The 24114-nt window shown below is 43.5% G+C and overlaps 1 protein-coding gene across 1 annotated transcript; it reads left to right on the top strand.

Moving 5' to 3' along the window:
* The first annotated feature begins 3228 nt into the window (after positions 1–3228).
* Positions 3229–23880, top strand: BBS2 (Bardet-Biedl syndrome 2). The gene is made up of 17 exons (XM_035117207.2): positions 3229–3476; positions 5134–5361; positions 6403–6528; positions 7472–7534; positions 8363–8440; positions 9822–9926; positions 10544–10630; positions 11308–11443; positions 12377–12516; positions 13814–13961; positions 15034–15205; positions 16766–16895; positions 18734–18865; positions 19802–19939; positions 20874–20986; positions 21818–21966; positions 23677–23880. Exons 1-17 carry the CDS (start codon positions 3360–3362, stop codon positions 23817–23819), a joined length of 2205 nt encoding a protein of 734 aa, XP_034973098.1. The 5' UTR covers positions 3229–3359; the 3' UTR covers positions 23820–23880.
* The last annotated feature ends 234 nt before the right edge of the window (positions 23881–24114 follow it).

Genomic DNA, 24114 nt, shown 5'->3' on the forward strand with positions numbered 1-24114 from the left:
TCCTTACCACAAAAGCTTGATATTTGAAAGTGGGTTTGTTGCCCAAGAGTGTGAAATCCATTTTAACTGTGCAACCTGAATTTGCCAGTATGTTATTGAATCTCAGTGCCAGTTTACTTGTCATGCTCACACAAATGTAGGTACGGTAGCCTCACTTTTGTAACTTTATAGAGCTTACAAGGGCTTTGCTGCAATACGAGATGTGGCTATTCTGCTGCATTGTACTTGGCCTGGGGAAGTGTGTACTTCATGAGTCTTGTGGAATGACAGGTTATGGACATTATGGAGCTATGGGTAGGTCTGTTCATGCTTTTATGAAAGCCTGATTAAACTGGCCACTTTTAGTTTATTTATTTACTTGGCAATGGGGTAAATAATGCCAATCCAAAGCACGTCTTATGGCAGTTTCCTGCCAAAAATTGCCTGCCACACTTCTGGCTTCTGTTTGTCCCTGAAGGTGTCGTTTCTCATCCATGGAGTGTGGCCCTCAACATGACACATGGACATGATACAGAAAGTTGTGTGTGTATAAAAAGTAGAAAGAAAAGGTTATGACAGCCCCACCAACCTTTCTGGGCTTGAGGATATATTTGGAACTGTGAGCACCACAAAATACCCATTTCATCAAAGAAAAACTGGTGGTGCACAGAGGAACCCCACCGTAAAAGGGCAAAACAACTCTACCCACCCCAAAACAAATAAAACGGAGACGAAACAGTTGGCAACAACCCACAAAAGCCAATAAAGAAACAAACCTCAGGCGTCACTCTCATTAAACAACCCCTACCCAAGGTTAAGAAAAAAAACCTCAATTAAAAACAATTGAGGAGGGCAGGGAATTTTGGTGAATGTCAAGGGGGTGTCTGAGGGTGTAGTGGCGCCCATGGTCATCATTGGGGAGGGGGGGAATCCCAGAGATATGATATGTAGGGGGCAATAGAAGGTCAATGCCATTTCGGTGCAGACTTCAAATGTATATAAGAGTAATTCCCCAATGGGAGTTATATTTCTAGCTATGCTATATTAATTTAATACACCGTGGAAAAGAAACCCAGAATTCTGATTAAGTCTGAACTGAATAGAAGAAAAATTGCTGATGTTAGTTCTGTTGGAATAAGTTTCCTTTCAAAGTCCTTTTGTTGAAGTATTGTTACTTTGACTTTCAGCTGCTGAAGTATCCTAGGAGACTGAAATGTTCTCCCACAGGTGTTTGGATGGTGCCATTTTTCATATCAGATTCATGCCCATTTAATCTGAAGTGTCTTTTCCTACGTAGACAGCAGACAGACACTGTTGGCAGGTGGTAGCATACCACGCTGGGAGGAGAATGAGCAGGTGGAATAAATCCTTGAAGCTACAACTGATGTTATTAGTAGTGCAATAGTTGTTGCAGACAAGAGGAACAGGAAGACCTGCTATTGCCAGTCTGAGGAAACTCAGGTTGCTACCTGTTTGTCTCCTGAGAAATCGCTATTAAAAATAAAGATAATACCTTATGCATGTACTGAGTTAAGCAAATGCAGACAGTATGAGGAAGATTGCCTGTTGAAAAGGTTGAATGTGACATATAAAGGGCCCTATTAACTTCAGTAGCTTAGGGCCTAATCAAACCTAAATCCGGCCCTGCACATTGCCACTACCATGCCACAATAATTTTGGGAACTGTAGTTTCCCAGGGTGCTGAGAAAGGCCATTCTGCGAGGGGTAAACTATAATCCTCTTCCAAAGCCCACTAAGTTGGTGGCCTGCACTTCCGCCTGTGGGAGAGAGTTCGATAGTTTTAACTATGTGCTGTGTGAAAAACTACTTTATCCTCTGTCTTGAATTTCCTAGGCTTCCTCCTCATTGGATGTCTAGGATCTCTACTGTTAGGAGAGATGGAGGAAGACTTTTATGAACCCACTTTATTCTTCGTATCTGAAGAAGTGTGCATGCACACGAAAGCTCATACCTATGACAAACTTATGTTATAAGAATTTTGAGGTCATATACCGTGTTTCTCATATTATAAGACATGTCTTATATTTATTTTTTCCTCAAAAAAACACACTATGGCTTATTTTCAAGGGATGTCTTATTTTTTTCCTCCTCCTCCTGCCGCGGCCGGCATTGCTGCTGCGCCTATCACTATGTCTTATTTTCGGGGTATGGCTTATATTCCTTGAATGCTTAAAATCCTGCTATGGCTTATTTTATGGGTATGCCTTAAAATATGAGAAACAGGGTATATATATATAATAATAATTGTTCATAAAACATGTACATGAATGTACAGTACAGGCACATGTCTGAAGCAGCACAGGAAGACAGGCCTTTCTGACACCATTTTGACTCTCTCAGACCTGGCGTTCCTCTGCAAGGAAGAAGGTGGGGGGAACCTTCTCATTGTCTCAGGAATTAAAGTGATAATCCCTGGCATCCTGATACCTGAGTGCCAGACAAAAGGGTGTGATTAACTTGGCTGGGAAACAGGGAAATGTAAATCTCTCTCTTTTTTTTTTATTAGGTTTTGGGGGCAGGGGGCAGGGTCCAGGATGCTCAGATTACTGCCACCAGACCTCCCCTTTCATGATGTACCTATGATGAATCTAGGGAGGGGGGGGTCTTGGGCTACACCCCTTCTGTGACATATGGATGATGCTTCTGGGGGGTGGGCTGAAACCAATTTCAAATTTCTTTTTAAGGACAGGACACCTTTGTTGGGGGCCTTCCTTGTTCTCCTGCGTGAGAGGAAGGACCCTGTTGCAACAGCGAAAATAAAAGTGCCTTGCTTCGTACGTCCTGGTTTGGTCTCTGTTATTTGGTGGGCAGGAGACGCTTAAATTTGTCTGCTTGCCTGGATCCTTGGGCTCTCCCTGGGTCAGGATCCATTTCTCTGGGTTCATAGGAACCAGCTTAAATTTTACTACAATTAGTTGGTCTCCAAGGTGCTACTGGAAGGGTTTTTTTTAATTTTGTTTTGACTGCATCAGACCTGTATCTATTTTTCTATTTAGTGTATGTGTGGGGTTTTGTGCCAGCGTCACTTGTGAACAATATCCTTTTCGAGGCCGCAAACGGTATTCCACATGCGATGACGCCATGGATTAGTACCGGTATACGGGTTTTGTGATCCCGGCAGGAGGAGCCCCACCTCCTCGCCCTTCTGCCCAGGCGCGCCCCCTCCCCACCCACGAGCAAGCTGGGCCTCGCCCACACCTTTCTCGCTCGCTGCCGCCGTCTCCATAGCAACAGCCCAAAATGGCCGCCACGTCGACGTCGTGACGCTACGGCCAAGCGCGACCGGGCCTGTCAGCGGCGGCGTTAGCGGCGGTCCCTCTTCTATATCTGGGTCGGCTCGGGCTGCCTTCGCTGCCGCCATGCTGGTGCCCGTCTTCACGCTCAAGCTGAACCACAAGATCCTGCCGCGCATGGTGGCGGTGGGCAAGTACGACGGCACCCACCCATGTCTGACGGCGGCCACGCAGGCCGGCAAGGTAACGCGAGGACCGGCGCCCCCGCCCCGCCTGGTGGGTGGTGCGGGCTGCGGGGCTTAACTTCCCCCGGCCGAGGCTCCTCTGCCTGCTCCTCCGTTTCGGATGGCCCCTTTCCTTTGGAAAGCCTGTGAAGTGGGCGCATATTTTGCAAAAAACGCCCCCCACCCCCCGCCTTACGTCTGTTTCACAGAAGAAAATGCAAAGTGTGTACGTGATATATGGTGCATCCTGTGTGTGCCGTTTCGAGGAATGCAAGGCAGCGTGCGGGGTGGTGGTGGTTCTAACCCCTTTTTCCTCCCTTCCATTTTCCTCTTGCAACAACCCTGTGAGGTGGCCGCGGGCAGGACTTGGGCCAGAGGCAGAAGTCATGAGCCTCACTCAGCAGGATGAGCAAGGGAGTCCCAAATGCAGCAGGGCTGGCTTATCCGTTTTCAAGTGTGGGGTAGCTTTAAGGTCATGGAATTTAGAGTCCCTGGGCTTCAGGCAAGTGTTTATTAAGGGATCGGTGCTCCTTAAGCATACCTTTCTATATTTATTTTATAGTTACCACAAAGGAACGTGGGACGCACTCTTATGTGAGTCAGACCTTTTGTGTCCATCTAACTCAGTCTTGTCTCTGCTGAGTGGCAGTCACTCTTGGTTTCGGGCAGAAGTGTTCCTTTTCCTTACCTATAGATGCCTGGGGTTGAATCTGGGCTTTTCTGCATGCAAGTCAGATAGATGCGTTACCACTGAATTATGTTCCTTCCCAAAACATCTGTGTCATTCCCCCACGCCCGCAACCCTCAAATTATTTTGGGTTTACACTTTCTGAACAAAATCCAATTTAAACTGCTTCTCCGCAGTCTTAGACCAGCACTGTATAACCACTACTCTACAGTGCCTTGACATCACCCCATAGATCACTTAGGAATGCCATCTCTTTTAACTGCTACATACTGTATTGTCAAAGTCTCCCTGGTGCTGCTGTTTTTATTTACTCAGCAATCACCTGTGTGGCCCTGATTTAAAAACCAATGAGATCTTATGTTGTTTAGGTTAAAGATGCATCCCCAAAGCATAATTGCCAAGCACTTCAAAATGCACCTTAGCAGCTGTAATTTGCCAAATGTGTTAAGGCTATGTACTTCTATGCCTTGGTGTTCATGTACATTCATTTACAGAGATGTATGCTAGAGGCTGTGATCTTTCAGATATTGCTGAACTATAGCTTCCGTCCCAAACCATTGACCATGCTGCTTGAGACTGATGGAGTCTTAAGAGCATCTGGAGGACCACGTGTTCCCTATCCCTGCTCCAGAGATGCTAGGAAGGGAGTTCAGTTTTGAAGAAGGAACTTTCTATTGGAGTTATTTCTGTCACCAATGAAGTGATTCTATAAGGTATGGGTATCACTGAGCACATTTAGAGTGACTTATTTTTGCCATTAACTAATGATGTTTGTAAGTGGTTTCCAGGTAAGTCTCTGAAAGCCACTTGCTGGGGAGTGACAGCTGGAGATTGCTATTACCTCATTTCCCTGCATGTGGGCTTCCCATTAGTGTATCTGCTTGGCATTTGTGGGAAACAGAATGTTGGACTTTGTTCTGATCCAGAGGGGCTCTTCTTGCATCATGAAAAAGTAACACTATTCAAATTTCTGTCTCCCCACCCCCAGGTTTTTATTCATAATCCTCATGCACGTGGCCAGCGTATTAGTGCAAACCGTTTAGTGCCCAGTGCCCAGGATGCTGATATTTCTCTTCTGAACATTAATGAGGCAGTCAGCTGTTTAACTGCAGGACCGCTGAACCCCGACCTTGGCTGTGATTCCCTTCTCATTGGCACACGGACCAGTTTGCTGGCATATGATGTGCACAACAATGCTGACTTGTTTTATGCAGGGGTAAGTTAATTCCTCTTGTTTGTCCTTTCTCCCCCTGCCCTCCCTCCCTCAGTGTTTAAGCAGTTTGAATACTTGAATTTATTCATAGAATGCAGTGGGACTGGACCAGTGTTTTTCAAACTTAATCAGTCTTTGGGCTACACTTTGCACATTGACTTGTATGCTGAGAAACTCCAACTTTTTGCACAGACTGTAGGGATGTTGTTTAAGGCAGGAGTAAGGAATTTCAGGCCCAGGGGTCAGTTGTGACCCTCCAGCCCTCAAGACTCTCTCAAGGTCACACTCTTAACCAGTCCTGAGCTTCGTCTTTGAGTATTTTTGGCTGGAATGTGTTATTGAACCTTTACAATGCCTCTTGCTTGCCTGGATGGAGGAAGGTGTGTGTAGAAGCCTCTTGTGTGGCTGGGATGTTGCCTACAGTACAAAGGAAAGAGTTGTACCTCTTCCTCTGCCTGCTTCTTGCCTTTTGCTCTGCCCACCACTAGTATGTGGTCTCCAGAAATGTCCCCCTACCATTGATCTAAGGCATACATTCAAATAAAACACTAGTCAGGCCTTTTGGGCCTCACTGCTGCTCTGTGTGAACTGAGCACACACCCAACACATTCAGCACACTCCCTGTAGTTGTACATTGAAGAATAATATTAGCCATTATGGGCATAAGGTTTTCAGGGAAGCATGTCCGCTTTTACTGGGAAGCATGTCCGCTTTTTCTTAGGAACCCTCTAAAAACTTCAAAGGAATCCCAGGAATCCTCTGAAACACAGTTTAATTGGGATTGCTGTGCTGGCCCTCTGGAGTCAGAGAGTTTAAGCCCAAGAACATGGGCATGACATGGTCACTCATGGTCACTCTTAAGGCTGTGGTACCTAAAAAATCCCTTTTTACCATGTATAGTTTAATATAACATAGATTTTACTGTTTAGTTTTGAAACCTGAAATTGCCTGGTTCTGAACATTCTTGTTTACATAATATGCTTCTCTGTGCATTGTCTGCAGAGGGGGCAGAGTTACTATATTTCTATATTTTTTTCTTTGAAGGTACCTGATGGAGCAAACACAATAGTGCTTGGAACTTTAGGAGATATTTCCTCACCTCTTGCTATTATTGGTGGGAACTGTTCGTTGCAAGGCTTTAATCATGAAGGAAAAGACCTTTTCTGGACGGTGAGGGCAATTTTATGTTTTTGGTATTGGACAATATTTATATTTCACTTAATGCAGCACAGCATCCAGTGTGGCCAAACCAGTCACACTAGCCTAAAACCGCCTCTGGTGGAACTGAAGGCCTCTTTGAGGGGGACTGGCCTTAGTCCATCTCAGCCCAGTCAGTAAGAGAATCTGTGAACGGAGATGGCAGCTCCTTTCCATTAGCGGCTGCTTTTCCAGCCCATTGGGGCTTTTCACCAGCCTTTCCCCCCAAGTGGCCCACTCTCCCTTATTATGCATCTTAGCTACTTTCACCTGGCCAAGTAGAGCAGGGGCCAGCAAACTTTTTCATTTTAAATAAAAGGACACATTCTACTCATGTAAAAACACGCTGATTCCCGGACCGTCCATGGGCCGGATTTAGAAGGTGATTGGGCTGGATCTGGCCCCCGGGCCTTAGTTTGCTTACCCATAAAGTAGAAGAGACACTGACAGTGGGCTCTTTATACTCTCTCCACCTCCTCCCAAGAATAGCTACTAGAGACTTCTGGAAACTTCACCATGCATTTTCGTGCTCATGAAAATTAGCTGGCTGAAATGTTGAAGAGGGGAACCTTCACAGAGTCTCTGTGGCTGTTAATGTGTGTGTGTGTGTGTGTGAGAGAGAGAGAGAGAGCAGAAAAAAGAAAGGGTTTGTGGAGATAAAATTCCTCTTTTGTCTGTATCTTGGAGTGTGTAGCTGTGTATAATAAAGGGAAGCTCTGCCTATAGCCCTTTTGGGGAGGAAGACTTTGCCTATACTTGTACAAGAAGTCACTGGGCAGAGACACTGTTGCTGGATGTTCAACCCTTACTCAGTCCAAGATACTAGCTAGCAGCATTTAAAATGTGCTGTTAATACAAGAATTAGTGTGAGGCTAAGTAAGTAGAGACACTGCTATTTTACAATTTTTGATTATAGGTCACTGGTGACAATGTCCGATCACTGGCATTGTGTGACTTCGATGGTGATGGAAAGAAAGAGGTAAGTGGTGTGTGTGTGTGTGTGTTTTGCAGATACTTGCTTATATCTTTTTCTTGAAGTAGCAGATTTGGCATCTATGGCCCTTGCTTTATGTGACCTGCTGAAGCGCCCCAGTGGGAATGTCTTGAACTGTCTGTCTCAACAACTTTCCCAGCCCTATCCTCTTCCCAGGGCAGGAATGCAAGCAGACTTGCTGGAAGAGCCATGCGTGTGAGGGCAGAGCACCCCACTGATCTCTCCTTAGGCAAAGGGAGTGTATCCTTGTAATCTAAAGCCACATTTTTCATGCACTAAGTTATACTTATTCCTGTGCTGTGCAGTTTGGTAGTTAGAACTGACATTCCTGATCTGACATGTATTTTAATAATTGGTTGTAATACTTAAGGTTCAGGGTCAGTGAAGAACTCTGTCCAGAAATTGGTTCCCTAAATACCTTAGGGTCTGGTCATGAGTTATTTTGCACTGCACTTTCATTCATGGATGCAATGAACCTCATGTTGAGCTGACCACTTCCAGAAGCTGCTGCAACCAAGATCAGGGATATATTTCAGAGCCTAAGTGTTTTAAGAAGTTGCTGAAGCTATGATCTAGAGAAGATACCAGCTCACATATTACATTAGCCCTGTGAGTAGACAGTCCTTTTGAGTAAAATATGAGTAAAAATGTGAGTAAAATGAAGTAGCACACACAGGCTCTTAAAGTTGCAGAGAAAGTGGGCTCAGATTTCTGGACTTGGGTTTCTAAGACTGGGTTGGTTTGCCAGGGAGACTGGTTCTTGTGGGCATGTGATACCATGTATTAAATGTTTGTTGTTCTTTTTTTGTTTAGCTGCTCGTTGGATCTGAGGATTTTGACATTAGGGTTTTTAAAGAAGATGAGATTGTGGCAGAAATGTCAGAGACTGAGGTAAAGGGAAATAGTAAATTGGGAAAAAAATGTGCCAAAGTATTTAATATGAATATGAAGATAAGAGAAATATGTGCATGTGGTATTACAAGATGGCCACACAATTTTTGACTCTCTAGAACAGTTTCTTCAAACAGATGAGAAGTGTTTCATGATTTCTTATACTGTATTATTTATTTATTCCATGGTAATCATTCCTGCCTCAACAGGCTCCTTTGATGCTAGCTCCTTCAGGTAGTTGCTTTGCCTGAGGCCTTATTTGAGGAAAGTAATAAGGGATTTGTGGTGGAAATTCCCATCATTACTTCGATTGTTACCAGCCTTGGGAGAGGGAACCAAAGTGGGAAACTTGCCTGATCTGAGCAGGTATTACTTTGAGAGTTTAGATATGTAGTTTTCATCCTAGGAAGACATTGCACTACAAAGTGGCTTGGTACAATCTTGTCCTTGGTATAACCTTGTCCTTGCATCTCAGTTGGTAATCAGGATGGAGCGAGGGGCTGGATTTGACCCAGGAACCACTGGCAGCTGATCCTTATTCAATATGCCTTTTCTTTTAGAAGCAGCCCAAGTGGGTTGGCCCTCACCTTGGAGTCTGAATCAGAGGATTCTGATACAATTGCTTTTGGACAATTTAAAATGGGGATTGAAAAAACCAACAACAAACTCAGCAGAGTACAAAAGGGGTGGGCCACTTGCAAGCCCTGGTCTAGTTTCAAGAGCTGCACGCCATCAGACTTATGGCAAGAGCAGTCTGTCTCTTCCCCAGCAGCCAACTAGGCAGGGAGAAAGATGGAGGGAAGATTGAGAGAAAGGGAGGAGGAGGAGGGGAGAGCAGGTGAGGAATGGAATGTTCCTGTCCACTTTTGGCTTGGGCCCTGCATACAGTTGGCATGTGGCCCCCAACAGATTACATGGGGAGAGGCCATGGATCTGTGGTAGAGCAACTGCTTTGCAAATAGAAGGTCCCAGGTTTGATTCCTGGCATCTCCAGGTAGGGATGGGAATGTTCCCTGCCTGAAATCCTGCAGAGCTTCTGTCAGTCAGTGTAGACAATGCTGAGCTAGGTGGACCTAGGGGTTTGACTCAGTATATGTTCCTACCTCTGAGGGCCTATGGCTCTTGACAGGAAGAGAAAAGGTTGCCCACCCCTGGAAGAATTAGCCTTAGCAGAATGCATTTTGAATGTACTGTTGGCATTTGTAAACTGAATCTTGCTGTGATAGGCTTGTCGAAACAGCATAGTTAATGAATGTGAATAGCGCCAATATCTGACAAATTTAGCTGAAGGGTATCTGCTTGATAGAAGTGGCTTGGCTTTTCCAACTATTTACTGTTTTGCTGGAGCAGGTGTTGCTAAACTGTTCCCTTCCTTTTCCAGACTGTTACTGCGCTAACCCCGATGTGCAGCAGTCATTTTGGCTATGCCCTTTCTAATGGAACAGTTGGCATTTATAATCGGACATCCCGCTACTGGAGAATTAAAGTTAGTATGATCAAACTGAAAACAAGAAGGGGTAAAGTCAGAAGTGTGTGTGTGTGTGTGTGTGGCATTTAGGGGCATCCAGTTGCTCTGAATGAATGCTATTGAGGCCTGCTTGTCAAGTTCATCATGAAAATGTTATGTTGGATTATAACATTTTTATTACAATCAAGTGGTATATGAATCTTGTGAAGTAAATAAACAAACCATCTAACTTGTACACATTAATAGTTTAGCTTTGCATATCTGTTAGTGTAACGACAGCAGTTCTGACCTACCCCACAGGGTTGTCGCGGGGATGACTGAAATGATGCATATGGAGCACTTGAACACTTAAAAAGTGCTGTATAATTTATCAGTGGATTTGTATAGTCCTTTCTGAATGTTCAAGAGCAGGTTAGTAGCACTCTGTCTGGTTGTTGGGGAGGAGAGTGCATGTGTGCTGCTTGTCTGGAGCTACCCAGTGAGCTTGTGGTAGTTGGTGAAATTTGAACCTGGGATTTCTCTTGGCCTTGGCTGCTATGCTACATTAGCATCTCCCCACCATTAGTTGTGTGAACAGCTTAAAGTTAGTTTCAGGAAATTGCCTGACTTACAGTTTTATTTTCCCCTCCCTCCAGTCTAAAAATCAGGCAATGAGTATACATGCATACGATATCAACTCTGACGGCGTGTGTGAGCTGATCACTGGCTGGTCCAGTGGGAAGGTGAGCTTATGCAACAGTTATCATTTATGCAATTCTCCCTCCCTTTTATGAGTGTGATACTTCCTTCCAGCTAGATGTCACCAGGCCTTATCCAGAGACCACTACAAGATACTGCTGGCATTCTTTGGAATTTTGCAGCTAGATAAATCATCTCCTGCAGTTAGAATATGTAGTAGGCAAATCTTCATAGAATTTTTAAAGGGATTTTTTTCTTTTGGCTGCTTCCCCCCTACAAAAAAGTGACTATTTTTTGTTAAAAATTATGAAAAGGAAAGTTGTTGAAATAGATATGCAGAAGGGCAAATGACCCTTGGGAGTGGTTTTCATGTGAACTGATCGAAATTTAGTACACCTAGAAACCCTGTAAAACATGTAGTTTTAAATAGAAATTTCCCATTAAAAAAAAACCCTTTCCTCTATAACAATGTGAATGAGAGGTTTTAAAAAAATACATTAAAACTTGGGATTCTCAGGCTCTTTGTTACAGGCAATGTTTTGTGGCAGTCATGCAGCCTTGATGTTAAGGGTTTTGGCTCCAGTCCTAAGCCTTATGAGCATCTCCCTGGAAGTAAGCCTCATTTATACCTGGTAGGACTTACTTCTGGATAGAATTAACATGGTTAATTCACCCCCTCATTTTCTATTAATGCTGACTTGGGGAATGCTTTGTGTTACAGGTTGATGCACGTAGTGACAGAACTGGAGAGGTCATCTTCAAGGATAATTTTGCTTCCTCAATTGCAGGAATTGTGCAGGGTGATTATCGAAAGGATGGCAATACACAGTTAATCTGCTGTTCTGTTGATGGTGAAGGTACGAGCATCAATCCCCTATGCAGGTTTAAGGCCTTTTGTCTAATATGAGTTGAACTGTGTGACTGTTTGTATTAAATTAGAAATGTTTTGTTGCTCCCAGAGCAACCAGATATGTTGTCTAGCCTGCCAAAACCGGCTTTCTTAGTCTTAGGGAATACAGAGGACTTGGGATGAAATTGGATAGAATTTACACTGGATCTTGCAGCATGCAGCGGAGCTGCAAGTTGTATGCTTTAGCATGTTGAGAACCCCCCCAAAAAAGTTGGATGCACTTGCACTTAGCTCCCATTGAAATCAATGGGACAGATTAACTCAGGCATCCCCAAACTGTGGCCCTCCAGATGTTTTGGACTACAATTCCCATCTTCCCCGACCACTCGTCCTGTTAACTAGGGATCATGGGAGTTGTAGGGCAAAACATCTGGAGGGCCACAGTTTGGGGATGCCTGGATTAACTCATCATTAACTTTCCCCATTGGTTCCTCTGGGACCTAAATTCAGCTAACAGTCTAGTTGTGTTTATGCAGGCAAACATTTTACATAAGATACTCGGAGATACCATGCATGTAAATGACCAAAGTATGTCATTTACTTTGATTCTGCTCTTTAACTGGAGTCTCTCACTTTCTGCATGTGTGGGAGGGAGGCCTTGGACTAGGACTTGTCATACTGCAGAGTGATTGTGGCAGTGGGCAGGAAGTTAATGGGTTGGAAATGAAGTCTGCAGCCTGCTACCTTTTTGGAAAAGGGGTTTGCTTTATGATGATGTTCTTTGGACTGATACATTGTTTTCCATGAAGTCTGTGCTTCAAAAGGAGTTGTTTTAGTTTTCCTCTTTTTCTAACGAGTTGTTCTTGTGTAGTGACAACATTTCTCTGTCAAGAGCCCCTCTAGGTGGCCCGGCAAATATTTTTGCTTTGCTTTTGTGCAGTGCGAGGCTACCTCCCAGCTAGTCAAGAGATGAAAGGGAAAGTGATGGACACCAGTGTGGACCAGGACCTGATTCGAGAGCTTAGTCAAAAGAAACAAAATCTCCTGCTTGAGTTAAGAAATTATGAAGAAAACACAAAGGTATTACTGAGTGAGTGGGAGAGTCTGATTCTGATCTCAGTCAGAGTAAAACCTGAATGTCTTTAGCACAAGCAGTTGGATACAACTTAAGACTTAAAAGAGAACCGACTAATCATCTATTCCAACATTAGAGACGACTCTGCCTTTATTTAGATGTTCTTCCCGTTTTGTAGAGAGGGAATGGAGAATGAGTGATAAAACGTCGAGAACAACTGAATAAATTTAACTGATCAGGGAGGTGAATTAAGACCTCCCAAGTCCAGTGCTAAACGGGTTTATAAGCAGTTTAAATTTGACTTAGCATTTCAATGCTAAGTAACACATGGTCATATGTGTGGACAGAAACAAATAATCACAAACCCTCATTTGCACATAACGTTAAGTCAGTGCTGTGGTTTGTTTCCTCCCCATAAAGTGGAGCAGGATGGGCACAATTTGAGCAGTACATGTTGTTCTGGGTAACCTATTGTTTGTTTTTAACTGTAGCTTACCACTACATGTGAACAGGGCTGTTGTCAAATAATAGAATGTTAGCACTATTTTCTTAGAAAGTTAAAAAAAAAAATCTGATGATTACATCTTCTAGAAAATGGCATTGCTCAGTGGCTCCCATAAATATTACAGAGCATTATTACAGGTCACATGGAGGCCCTTCCTCTCCACTTCAAATGCAGTGAACTCTATGATAGTAGTCCTTTCTTTCTCCTGAACTTTTCTGTGGTCTTGTCTCTATTCAGAGATATAGTCAGGTCAGAAGAAGAAGTTGGTTTGTATGGCTTAATGGGGAGAGGAGATGACAGGAGAAGCTCTCTGCTGACAGTTGCAGAATAGGAGTGCTCTCTCCCAATGGAGAGTTGGGGGTGACTTCATGGAATTTGTGACTTCATGGAATATTTGTCTGCAGTCAGATAAACAGGTGGTCAATTGACCAGTATACCAACACCAAAAAGAAATGTGGAATTTCTGGCCATCTAAACAAGGGTTGTTGATGCAGAACAGCAGATCAGAAGCAGCAACTTTTGGTAGTATTGACTGGCTTTACATTTCCTGGGTTCACATTTCCTTTGGGGAACTTCAGAAGGCAGCTTTAATCCCCATCCAGCCCTGATGTCAGAGCTATATGCCTCAGTAAAAGAAATAGAAGCATAGCTAAAATATTCTGTGAATACTAAAGAAAGCTGTTGCAATTCAATGCCTTTTCAAGACATCTAATCCAGTTTTGTTTAATCACTTCTGAAATTACACTCGCAAATAATCCAGTTTTTGAAATGGTTGAATTTGGAATCATGTTTTACAGCAAGTGGAACTAAACACCCAAGTGAATGAGATGGATGGACAAAGGGGTGTGATTCCTGCAAACACCCAGCTCCAAACAGCACTCTCGGTCAATCTGGGCTCAGATAGTGAATCCGCTCATGTTGAATTATGCATTTCCACATCCAATGGTGAGAAAGGCTTAGTCCAAAAGCTTATTTCCATAGGTTAACCTATGCTTTCTAGCTCCTGTTTCAGCTCTTTCCAGTCCTGAGATGCATATTTCCTTTTGTTTGGATCATTTCTCAGATTGGCATGCAGGAGGCCTCCATGATACATGGAAGAGCAGCTTTTCAGCCATTAAGCTTTCTCAGCTATCCATGCATGGAATATACATATATTTGGGCTACTTGGTCTGAAGAATGCTCACTATTTTAAGCTTTTAGCATCCTTTTGTGTTTGAAGATACAGGGTTCTGAAACATTATTACACTGAATGACTCTTTGGCAAGAAACAAGATTGTTTGGGAGGCATCTCACGCTGCAAAGATATATGGTTAGCACTAGGCGGCATAAGGGGCATATATGGCATAAAAGGCATAAGTCATATATGCCATAAGGCAAAAGACATAAATGGCATAAGGCTTGGAATAGCCCTGCTTTTTTCTTTTCTCTGCAAATGTTTGGACAGCAGCCCTCTAAAAAGGCAGAAGGTGACCCTGCTTCTCTTGGTTCCCTTTAATTGTTTGCCCTGTCCTAGAGAAGCTCTTTGGGCCTTGGGAGAGGAATGTTTAAAATCACTCAGCATTCTAAATAAATAGCTATTGCTGTCTTTCTGGTACTCACTTGAGAGTTTCAATGAATCTTAGATGTTGTGAATTGCACCCTGAAGGGGTGTGTGTTCATACGGTGTCTGTTTTATGAAGGTTGATAATATCTGGGTCGTACACACCCTCATCACCTAAGCACTAGTATATTTATTTATTGCAGGCCCAAAGATTGGAAGGTATTGGAGAAAGAAGGGAAAATAATTTGTAATTATGAAGGATTCCAATAACAGTGGCTCCTATTGTACTTTTATAGGATTCCTTCATAGTTGTCAGTTTCTGCATTGCTTTCATTGTCTTTAACTATGCAGCAGAGTTTGGCACAATATGGTGCACCATTAAATCTACATTATAGTACCTTCCTCCCCCCTTGCATAGTTTTGAAAGCCATGCCAAAGAAAAGCCACTAATTGCTCAGGTCTTTTCTCCCCTTTAAGACACAATCATTCGAGCAGTGCTGATCTTTGCTGAAGGAATATTTGAAGGTGAGAGTCATGTGATCCACCCTAGTCTTCAGAACCTCTCGAGCCGCATTAAAATTCCCCTCACCCCTCCCAAAGATGTTCCAGTGGAGCTGAACATCAAGGCCTTTGTCGGCTACAAGAATAGGTAAGGGTGATGCTGGTAGGTAGATACAAAAGAGGCTTTATCTAAGCTGTGTGTTTGACACATTTCCTTGACCTGCCTGTTCACTATCACTTGGATGGAGTGCATCTTCACTTGTGCTCTCTGCTTGGGGAACAGTGCAGTCTAAATCATGTGGGTTAATAGTCTTTGCTTAGTCCTGTGAGCCCACAAATACCAGCTTCAGCATTTTCAGTTTATCTGCATATTTTACAGGAGGAGGTTTTAAATAAATACCTGTATCAGTACAGAACTGGATTATGTATATTGGATCTGTTCATTCTTTTGGTGTTGAAAGAAATCAAAGCAACCCTTCCCCCTGCTGCAAAGTCATGCTCATGATCTTGTGGAATCTATTTGTTTGACAATTAGGATTCAAAGGAAGCTTTGGTCATGGCCTACAGTAGTCTTAGAAGGCTTCTCTCCTGAACATCCTCGTGTCATATCTCTCCCTTGCCCCTTGGTCTGCCTTGTCTTTTCCAAAATATTCTAAATTTGGTACAAATCCAAATGACAAGTTTTGGAAATAATGTGTGCATCAATAAATTGCAGCACCCCTCCCCCCCTCATTTGGATGCTCTACCATAACAATCTCATATGAGATACTGACATATCAGCATCTTTAACACTGACGGAAATTGGCTTTAATCCTACCTTCTTTGATACAGAGGTCAGATCTGTGAGGAATAAAGCACTCTGTTCTGCTGCTGCTTTGCATTGCCTGGGTGTGGCAGTACAGGGAGCAAATGGACATGATGACACATTAGGAAGCAGTAAGGATTATAGAAGTTGGGATCGGTTTGGGGGCACATGGGGAAAAGGAAGAGATAATGAGTTGCAAAGAGCAAAACAAATTTCTCTCTTTGACCAATAGGAGCCCCTGCTTGCCTCAGAATCTTGAGCACATACTCCCATCACCCCTTAAAATATATCTGTGTATCATTGAGGTCTAGAAACTTGCTCTTTAAAAACAAAACAAAACCAGAAGCTCAGGTTTCCAGGACTTCGATGGACATTAGAGACTTTAGCAATAGTTTCTATTAAATCATTACTCTGTATTCTCCCTGGTCAGCTTTGTTAAGTAGTTCTGTATACTTCTGTTGTAGAGTGCATGATTGGGCAAACTGTTGTGGAGACTAACATGAAAGTGGATACTAGCATGAAAATGAATACATTGGTACCTCCGGTTGTGGATGGGATCTGTTCTGGATGCTTCTGTGCATGTGTGCGGCGCGGTAGAGGGCTTCTGCGCATGTGCTCGCGGTGAAACACTTCCGGGTTTGTCGCGTTCGCAACCCGAAGTTTACGTTACCCGAGGGTAATATAAGCCAAGTTGCTGCTGTATAACTTAGAATAAAAGAAAAATAAGCTGGAGCTCGTTGCTTTCATTTCCAGGTCAACTTTTTGTGATGTTAGCCAGTGTAGGGACTGGGGCTTTGGAGAATTCTGTAGCAGGGATCATGAATTATTTAGGTGCCTTTTTATGCTAGAAACCATGTTATACCAGTTGCGTCCTCTTGATTGTTCTGTTTGGTGTCTTTCCAGCATGCAATTCCATGTCTTTGAGCTGTCAAGGCAACTCCCTCGCTTCTCAATGTATATTCTGAGTAGTCCAGACTCTGCTCCTGGTCCTTTAAGCTTTGTACGATTCACAATCAGTGAGAGGGTGCAAACAGTAAGTCTTTAATTCTTTTTCCAACCTCGATGTAGTTATAACTTTAAATGTGTATTAATTATTTTACTTCTTTTATGAATCACTTCCCATCAAGCATCCCAAAGTGATTTACAATAACATACATATATATATATATATATAGTTTCATATGTGGAAAGTTAAAACAGTTGCATATATAGTCAGTTTAAAAAAGAATTATAAATATTAGAACACTTTCAAACAACAACAGCACATACATAAAATCAGTTCCAATCCAAGGCTAGGTTATTATTTTTTTAAGAATAAATATCTTATTTAGATCCCTGTTCTCATCACAGAGCTACAATTCCCAGTTGAACTCTGAGAATTTTAGCTCTGTGAGAGGAAAAAGGATTATTTTAACAATTCTCAGCACCCTTACAGCTTCCAGAATTCTTTGGTTTGATGTGGTATCATAGCGCTTTAAATGCATGGTGTGAATGTGGTGTTCCTGGCATCTCAAGCTACATTTAGTTCTTGGGTAGCAGGGCTGGAAAAGATACAGTACCGAGCTCAAGTAGACAATAGTCCAGTAGTGTTAGGCAGCTTCATATGTTCATATCTGTTCACTCAGTGCGATATTCAAATGTTATGAATGTAACTGTTTCTCTGGTTCTTTAAATGTCTTCCTGTTAATTTTGCCTCCTGCTTTGTGGTACTGGAAAAGGACCTGATTGGTAGATGCTGATACTTTGCTGCAGGGGAAGAGAAAACATTGGGAGAATGGGGAAGTCTCCTTCACTGGACCAAATGGAAGATTTCATTCTGGGCAAGGGCATTCCTGCTCTACCGTTTATCTTTCTCCTGCTTGAGGAGAGGTCATAGCCTTTTTTATAAAAGAGGCAAAAAGGGGTGGCAGCAGATAGCAGCACTCTTGCCCATTGAGGATAATTTAAAAGAGAGACGGGAGTGCCCAGGACACTGGTGTAGGTCAGGTGCACACCTTGTAACGCAAACCTGGTTGGAGATGTATCAGGGTGACCAGGTGCAGCTTTTGGGAGCAGGAATACAAAGCAATCTAGGTAGGTCAGACTGAGAGCTGAAACCTGGTATCATAAGCTCATTCCTAGCATCCTCCGCCCCCCGAGGTATAAGGCAGTCTGGAGGAGCAGGTGATCATTGCCACCATTGCAGCAATGCTGCCTAAATTGCAAAATTTTCATTGGGAGCTTCCTGTCATTGACCTGCAAGACTCAGAGCAGGTTATTAGATAAACATAAAATATTTAGTCTGAGTGTGGCACTTGGTAGCCAGGGGTGAGAGAGTGCAAGGAGCTGGTCCTGGATCCATTGATCCTGGTGCCACATCTGCCACCGATGCTCCTCATCAACATAAAAGGAGCCGTTGTTCCTCTTGTTCCTCTCCCTTTTCCAGCAGCCCCACCCACTCCATGAGCCCTCATCATAGCTGCCAAGTTATCCCTTATTTTAAGGGATTTTCCCTTATGTTGAATAGGCTTCCTCGTGAGAAAAGGGAAAACTTGGCAGCTATGGCCCTCATTGGGAGCTAAGGCTCACTCCCACTGTATCCAGAGCACAGCGTAATCTGAGAAAAGGCCAGGCATTGATGGTGTTGGTAGGGGCAATACAGCCTGGATCCCTAATGATGCCCTGGTAGGTAAAATGCTTGAGTTTCCTGATATGCTCTCTGTTTAGAATGAATGCAGCTGCATGCTCTGCCTTAGGCTGGCATTCACAGTTTGCAGGACATGGAAAGCTGCACATCCTGGCTCCTTGTGCCAGGCGTGGTGTATACGTACCACATCAAAAGAGCTTTGAAGCCTTTGTAGATTACTCATGTTGTGAATTTATGTTTCCAAGGTCATCATGTGGCTGAAACAAAATTTCCTGTTACCAGAGGACATGGTGATCCACAATGAGTCCTTTGAAGTTTGCTTTACCTCCCTGCGTGATGCGGGGCAGCTGTGCATCAAAATGAAGCCAAGTGGGGAGGTAACATTTTGCTTTGTGGTGTCGCAATTAGTCTTGTAAATAGGCACTGGCTTAGTCTCTTGGGGCAATGCAAAATCTCACCTTAGGTGCCCAAGCAGGGAAATGTTAGTTAAAGCAAATATAGCTCTTTTCTTTTTTCTTTTGTGTACCACAAATGACAAGTAGGCTAGTAAAAACATTTTTGGTTTATTAGTTTGGTGGACTTACTTGCAGAGTAAGGGAAATTCTGCCCTCCCCCAAAAGATTTTCTGCCATACTGCATTATTGGAACTATGTGGCAAGATTCCCAGGTGCGTTGGCAACAGAGAGTGATGGGGAGAACTGCTGAAATGGACCAGGCAGTGGCTTTCTGCTGCCTCTTCATCTATTTGGTGTTGATTCTTAAGTAATGTGTTGGAAGCCTTACAGTGGACAACTAGACACTAAGAGACATAAGGGTTGAAGTGGACAAAGAGGTTTGTCCCAAACAAGGATGGTGCTTTCTGAATGAAAAGGTCTTTAACCACTGCCTTACTCCCTCCTTCCCTTTAAACTCTGCTGCTGTTACATGGGTCTGTCAATACACTCCCATCCAACTGAATTCTTAGCGCTATACCAGCTCTCAGCAATGATGAAGTCTCAGGATCAAGAGAATTCACTTATCCCTAGTGTTGTGAAGTGTTTGGGTTGCATTCAGCATGGTGCTAAGGCTCCGTCGGTGTGAGAATTTTTCCTTGTGCAACAGAATGTTCTCCCCCTCTTCTGCCCCTCCCCCCAAAATCTCCAGAGCAAATTATGGGCCAGTATAGGGCTTGCAGCAGGGGGTAGTGGTGGAAGTCCTTTTGTACTAACAGTAACTCTTGTGCTAGCGGAATTATTTATTTGCATACTATGCTTTGAAGTGCTGGAGAGTGGTTCAAATCTGACATGTCTCTTGTTCTTTTTCTGGTCTGTTAGATCTCCATTAACACCGACAACATTGACTTGGCTGGTGACATTATTCAGTCGATGGCCTCCTTTTGGGCAATTGAAGATTTGCAGGTTGAAGCAGATTTCCCAGCATATTTTGAAGAGATGAGAAAGGCCCTAGTTGTTGTAAGTGAGAAAGTTTTCAAATGCTGCTGAGGGATAAAATACGCTGGAAATAAGCTTACATGAGTTGGAATGGATAAGCACATCCTTGGTTTCCGTGGGCCTTGTGCAAGGGATGTTTTTGAGGAATTGCATGCAGAATATGCCGTTTATCCTTTTGCCTAAAACTGGGTGATCTGAAATGGGGAACTGGTCTATCTAGATCAGGCATCCCCAGACTTCGGCCCTTCAGATGTTTTGGACTACAATTCCCATCTTCCCTGACCACTAATCCTGTTAGCTAGAGATCATGGGAGTTGTAGGCCAAAACATCTGGAGGGCCGCAGTTTGGGGATGCCTGATCTAGATAGTAGCTGAAACAGCACTATGCTCTAGTTTTCCCCACTGTTTTGGAATTGACTGCTTCTCTCACAGTAGCCAGGCTATTCAGATCCATGCCTTCTGTTTGGAGAGTTTCTGTCTAATTTGAGACCCACTTTTAACAAGAGAACAAATTTCTAACATGGTTGAGGAACCTCTGGCCTGTTGGCTCATGAGACCATTTCCCCCCCAACCCATTCCCACATTACACAAGAGTGTGAAAGCCTTTTTCTGTCATTATGGTAACTTGGGCTGGACTGGGAGCTTAATGACCTTGGGTGCCAGATAAGCGAGACAATGGGGCAGAAGTACTGCGGCCCTCTGAAATCTCAGGGAGGGCCCCTGTCCTCTTACATGTCCTGAGGAGAGAACTAGCCCTCTGGCCAAATGTCTGAGAGCTCCAACATAATGGGTATTGAGAATCTGTTTGGCTTCTAAGTCTTGACCAATGTCCTAGTAGAGTATCCCTGCAGCCTAAGACAATTTTTGCCTGTTATTGCAAAAATCATTTGAATCTTTTGAGTCTACCTGATGTGTACCTTAGTTGCCCTAACATGTGACTGATGCTCCTTCGTAGGTGGATAATTCTCACACATTCTCTCAGAAGCTCACAGCTGACATGGCAGAGCACTCCAATCTCATTCGCAGCATGTTGGTTCGAGCAGAAGATTCACGCCTCATGGGAGACATGTAAGTTGGCTTTGTGTCATTTCCCCTGCATTAGTATTTCTGACTAGCTATTGTTTTTCTGGCTCCAGGGTACACAGCCTATTTTTGTGACTGTAACTTGTTTAAACTGTTTTAAATACTGTATTGTTGCGAGCCACCCTGGGATTTTCTGGTGAAGGGCAGGTAATAAATCACATTATTGTTTATTATTAATAATACTATGCAAACAATTCACTTACCTAATGCACAAAATTTACTAAAGCAGGGTGCAAAATTTAAAACAACAATCTTAATAAACGTAAGAAACAAGTGTGCTTTGAGTACCAAGCATTTTCCAGTGCTATTGGCTGTCCCACCTGCTTGTTTAGCTTTTTCAGAAAACACAAACACAAGAATTTCCTCCTCATGCAGCCTTGGCTCGTTTGCTTGTTCTGTTCCTTAGCAGACCCTTTATGTATGCCAGGCATCTACACCTATGCAAGGGCTAGGGTGATGACGTAGCTCTAACCTATTACCTCCAGGAAGACTGAAGGTGGATACAGATCAAGTGGGTGGGAAGATTGAGGAGCCTAGAAATCTGCCAAGGTTTTTGGTACTGTAATTCCTAGGTCAGCAGAAGCTGCTCTTGAAGAGCATCCTGGCCAGTGTGAATAAATGGTTACTGTAACACACGCATCTCAGAGCCAGGACCCACTTTTAACCCAAACATGCATTTGGGAACCCATTTTTTATTGTTTCATCATATATTTGCCATCTTAGTCACATCCCCTGTAACAACTGAATGGGACTGGTTCTGGGCAGAGATTGATTTCCAAGACCTGTAAGTTACACGCTTTGTGTTTATTTCCACAGGAGAAATATGAAGAAGCGATACAAAGACCTGTATTATCTCAACAGGGATTTGCAGTCCCAATACAGTATTCGCTGCAGCAATCATGCAGAACTTCTAAATAACCTCAAGGCAGTAAACCAGGCTATCCAAAGAGCAGGACGCTTGCGCGGTATGTGCTTGAGAAGGGGTGGGGTGAACTAGCCCTTTCCTTGTGCAAGCTTTCCTGCTTGCTGGAAAGATGAAAAAATGAGGGTGTTTTCAGGCAATGGCTACTTTTAATCTGAGTTTGGCAAGCCACAGGTTTTGGAAGTGGATACTCAGTTGGGAAAATAGCCAAAGTTCCACCATCTTGCCCCACTGCATGCCTTCTTTTCCAGAGAGATATTTATTTGTAGTTCAAACAGACTTCTCACACTTCTTCCAACACAGAGATGTTTCCCAAATTATGCAAAATGAATGTGAAAAAGGAGGATTAGAAAGTATGGGATGGCAGTTTGAAATACAGGGGAACCTCGTGTTATGTACCGCCTTCCTTACAAACGCTTTGGGTAATGAGCGCCGCTAACCTGGAAGTAGATGCTCCTGGTTGCGAACTTTGCCCTGGAATGCGAGCGGAAGTTGCGCGCTGGGGTGCGGCGGCAGCGGGAGGCCTCATTAGTGAAAGCACGCCTCATGTTAAGAACGGTTTTGGGTTAAGAACGGACCTCCGGAATGAATTAAGTTTGTAACCGGAGGTACCACTGTATCTTGAAAGGATGTGGGAAGGAAAAAGGGAGAGCAGCTACTCACCGGGCTGCTTGAGGGAAGGGCATACTGGCATTTCCTTCCTACTGGCTCCTTCTGTTGCAAAGGTTAGGGGACGATCTGATTTTGCTCCCCATACCATGCTACCGATCGCAGTGTCTTCTATATCTTCCCTCTTGGTGCAAGAATGATTGGCATTCCTGTACATAGCACTATGAGGCAAATGTTGGGCTATCCCCTCCTCCTGGGCAGCTGAAGGGGGTATGCTTTCTGTAGGGGTTAAACCATTGTGTATGTGTGGGAGGGACATAGAATATAGCTGGTACAAAAATTGTTACTGGCACAGTATATTAGTCTAGTTCTGAGATACATTTGTTAGAGTTGCAAATGCTATGACACCGAGATGCTCCTTTACTACATTTATTTTTTATGGAGTCATGAGGGTCGTTTCCCTTGCTGTTAGACAGGGCTTTGGTTTTCTGTTGCATGATGTAAACCCCCTAATCCTTGACCTCTTTTCTTCTGCATTACCAGTGGCCCTTTCCTAGCATCCTGGATTCCTCCTCTGTGTGTGTGTGTGGGGGGGGGGGATACTGGCAAACAAGTGCTGGTTCAGCATTCTTCCCAGATAGAATTGGTCAAAGAGGGCAGTTAGAATTTATAGAAAAATCATGAAGTAGCAAGATGGATGAGAGCAGGTATCTTTCTGAATAAGCTGTCCCTGTTCTTTATGGGAAAATGTCAGTGGATGGACTCTGTTCTTGGACACATTTTAGTGGTACTGTAGAAATTGGTTAATGAGATTCTGGAACTTGTTGCAGTCACTTTGCAATTTGAGAAAGAACTGAGTTTTTTCAGGTGCTAAAGAAAATATCTGATTTTATCAGGAGTTAGGGCAAAATGGCAGTGTGATGATTGTTTCCCTTCGTCACTTTTGTAACAAGATCAAAGGACTTTGACTATTACTAGGCCATACTGCAGAACAGAGCTTTGAGGAAATGGTGACTGATGCATCAAAACTATTATGCGCATTCAACCTATTCACATTATTCTTAAGGTTGCAGAGTTCCTTATGTACTGTACTACCAAGTGCTTAGAACAGTCTTTAATTATTATTTTTCTTTCCATCCTGCAGTTGGTAGGCCCAAGACACAGGTGATTGCTGCATGCCGTGAGGCTATTAAGCATAACGACGTTAATGCACTCATCAAGATAATGCGTGTGGGAGTCACTTCCTCTTTATTAAAGAAAAGACTGACAGAGACTGCGGTGGGATGATCGTTTTAAAAGGCAGTCAGCTCAGTGAGATGGGCAAAGTGGTGTAGCAGCTGACGTACCACACAGCCTGGAGCCTGCTTGGGTAAAGGAAGTCCAGCAGAATAGGATGCATATAGTGCTGCTGTATAGAACTACTACTATGAAACTGTTAGCAGGAGCTGAAGTCTATAGTAGTGGGAAGAGAACAGAGAAAAACTGATTGCTCTATACTGTCAGAGAGGACCAAAGGGAATGTTGGTTATTTATGAATCTTATACTGTATAGCCATGTATAGTATTTTTATTGATGAAAGCAA

This window comes from Zootoca vivipara, chromosome 6, assembly GCF_963506605.1.
Source record: "Zootoca vivipara chromosome 6, rZooViv1.1, whole genome shotgun sequence".
In the NCBI taxonomy this organism is placed as follows: Eukaryota; Metazoa; Chordata; class Lepidosauria; order Squamata; family Lacertidae; genus Zootoca; species Zootoca vivipara.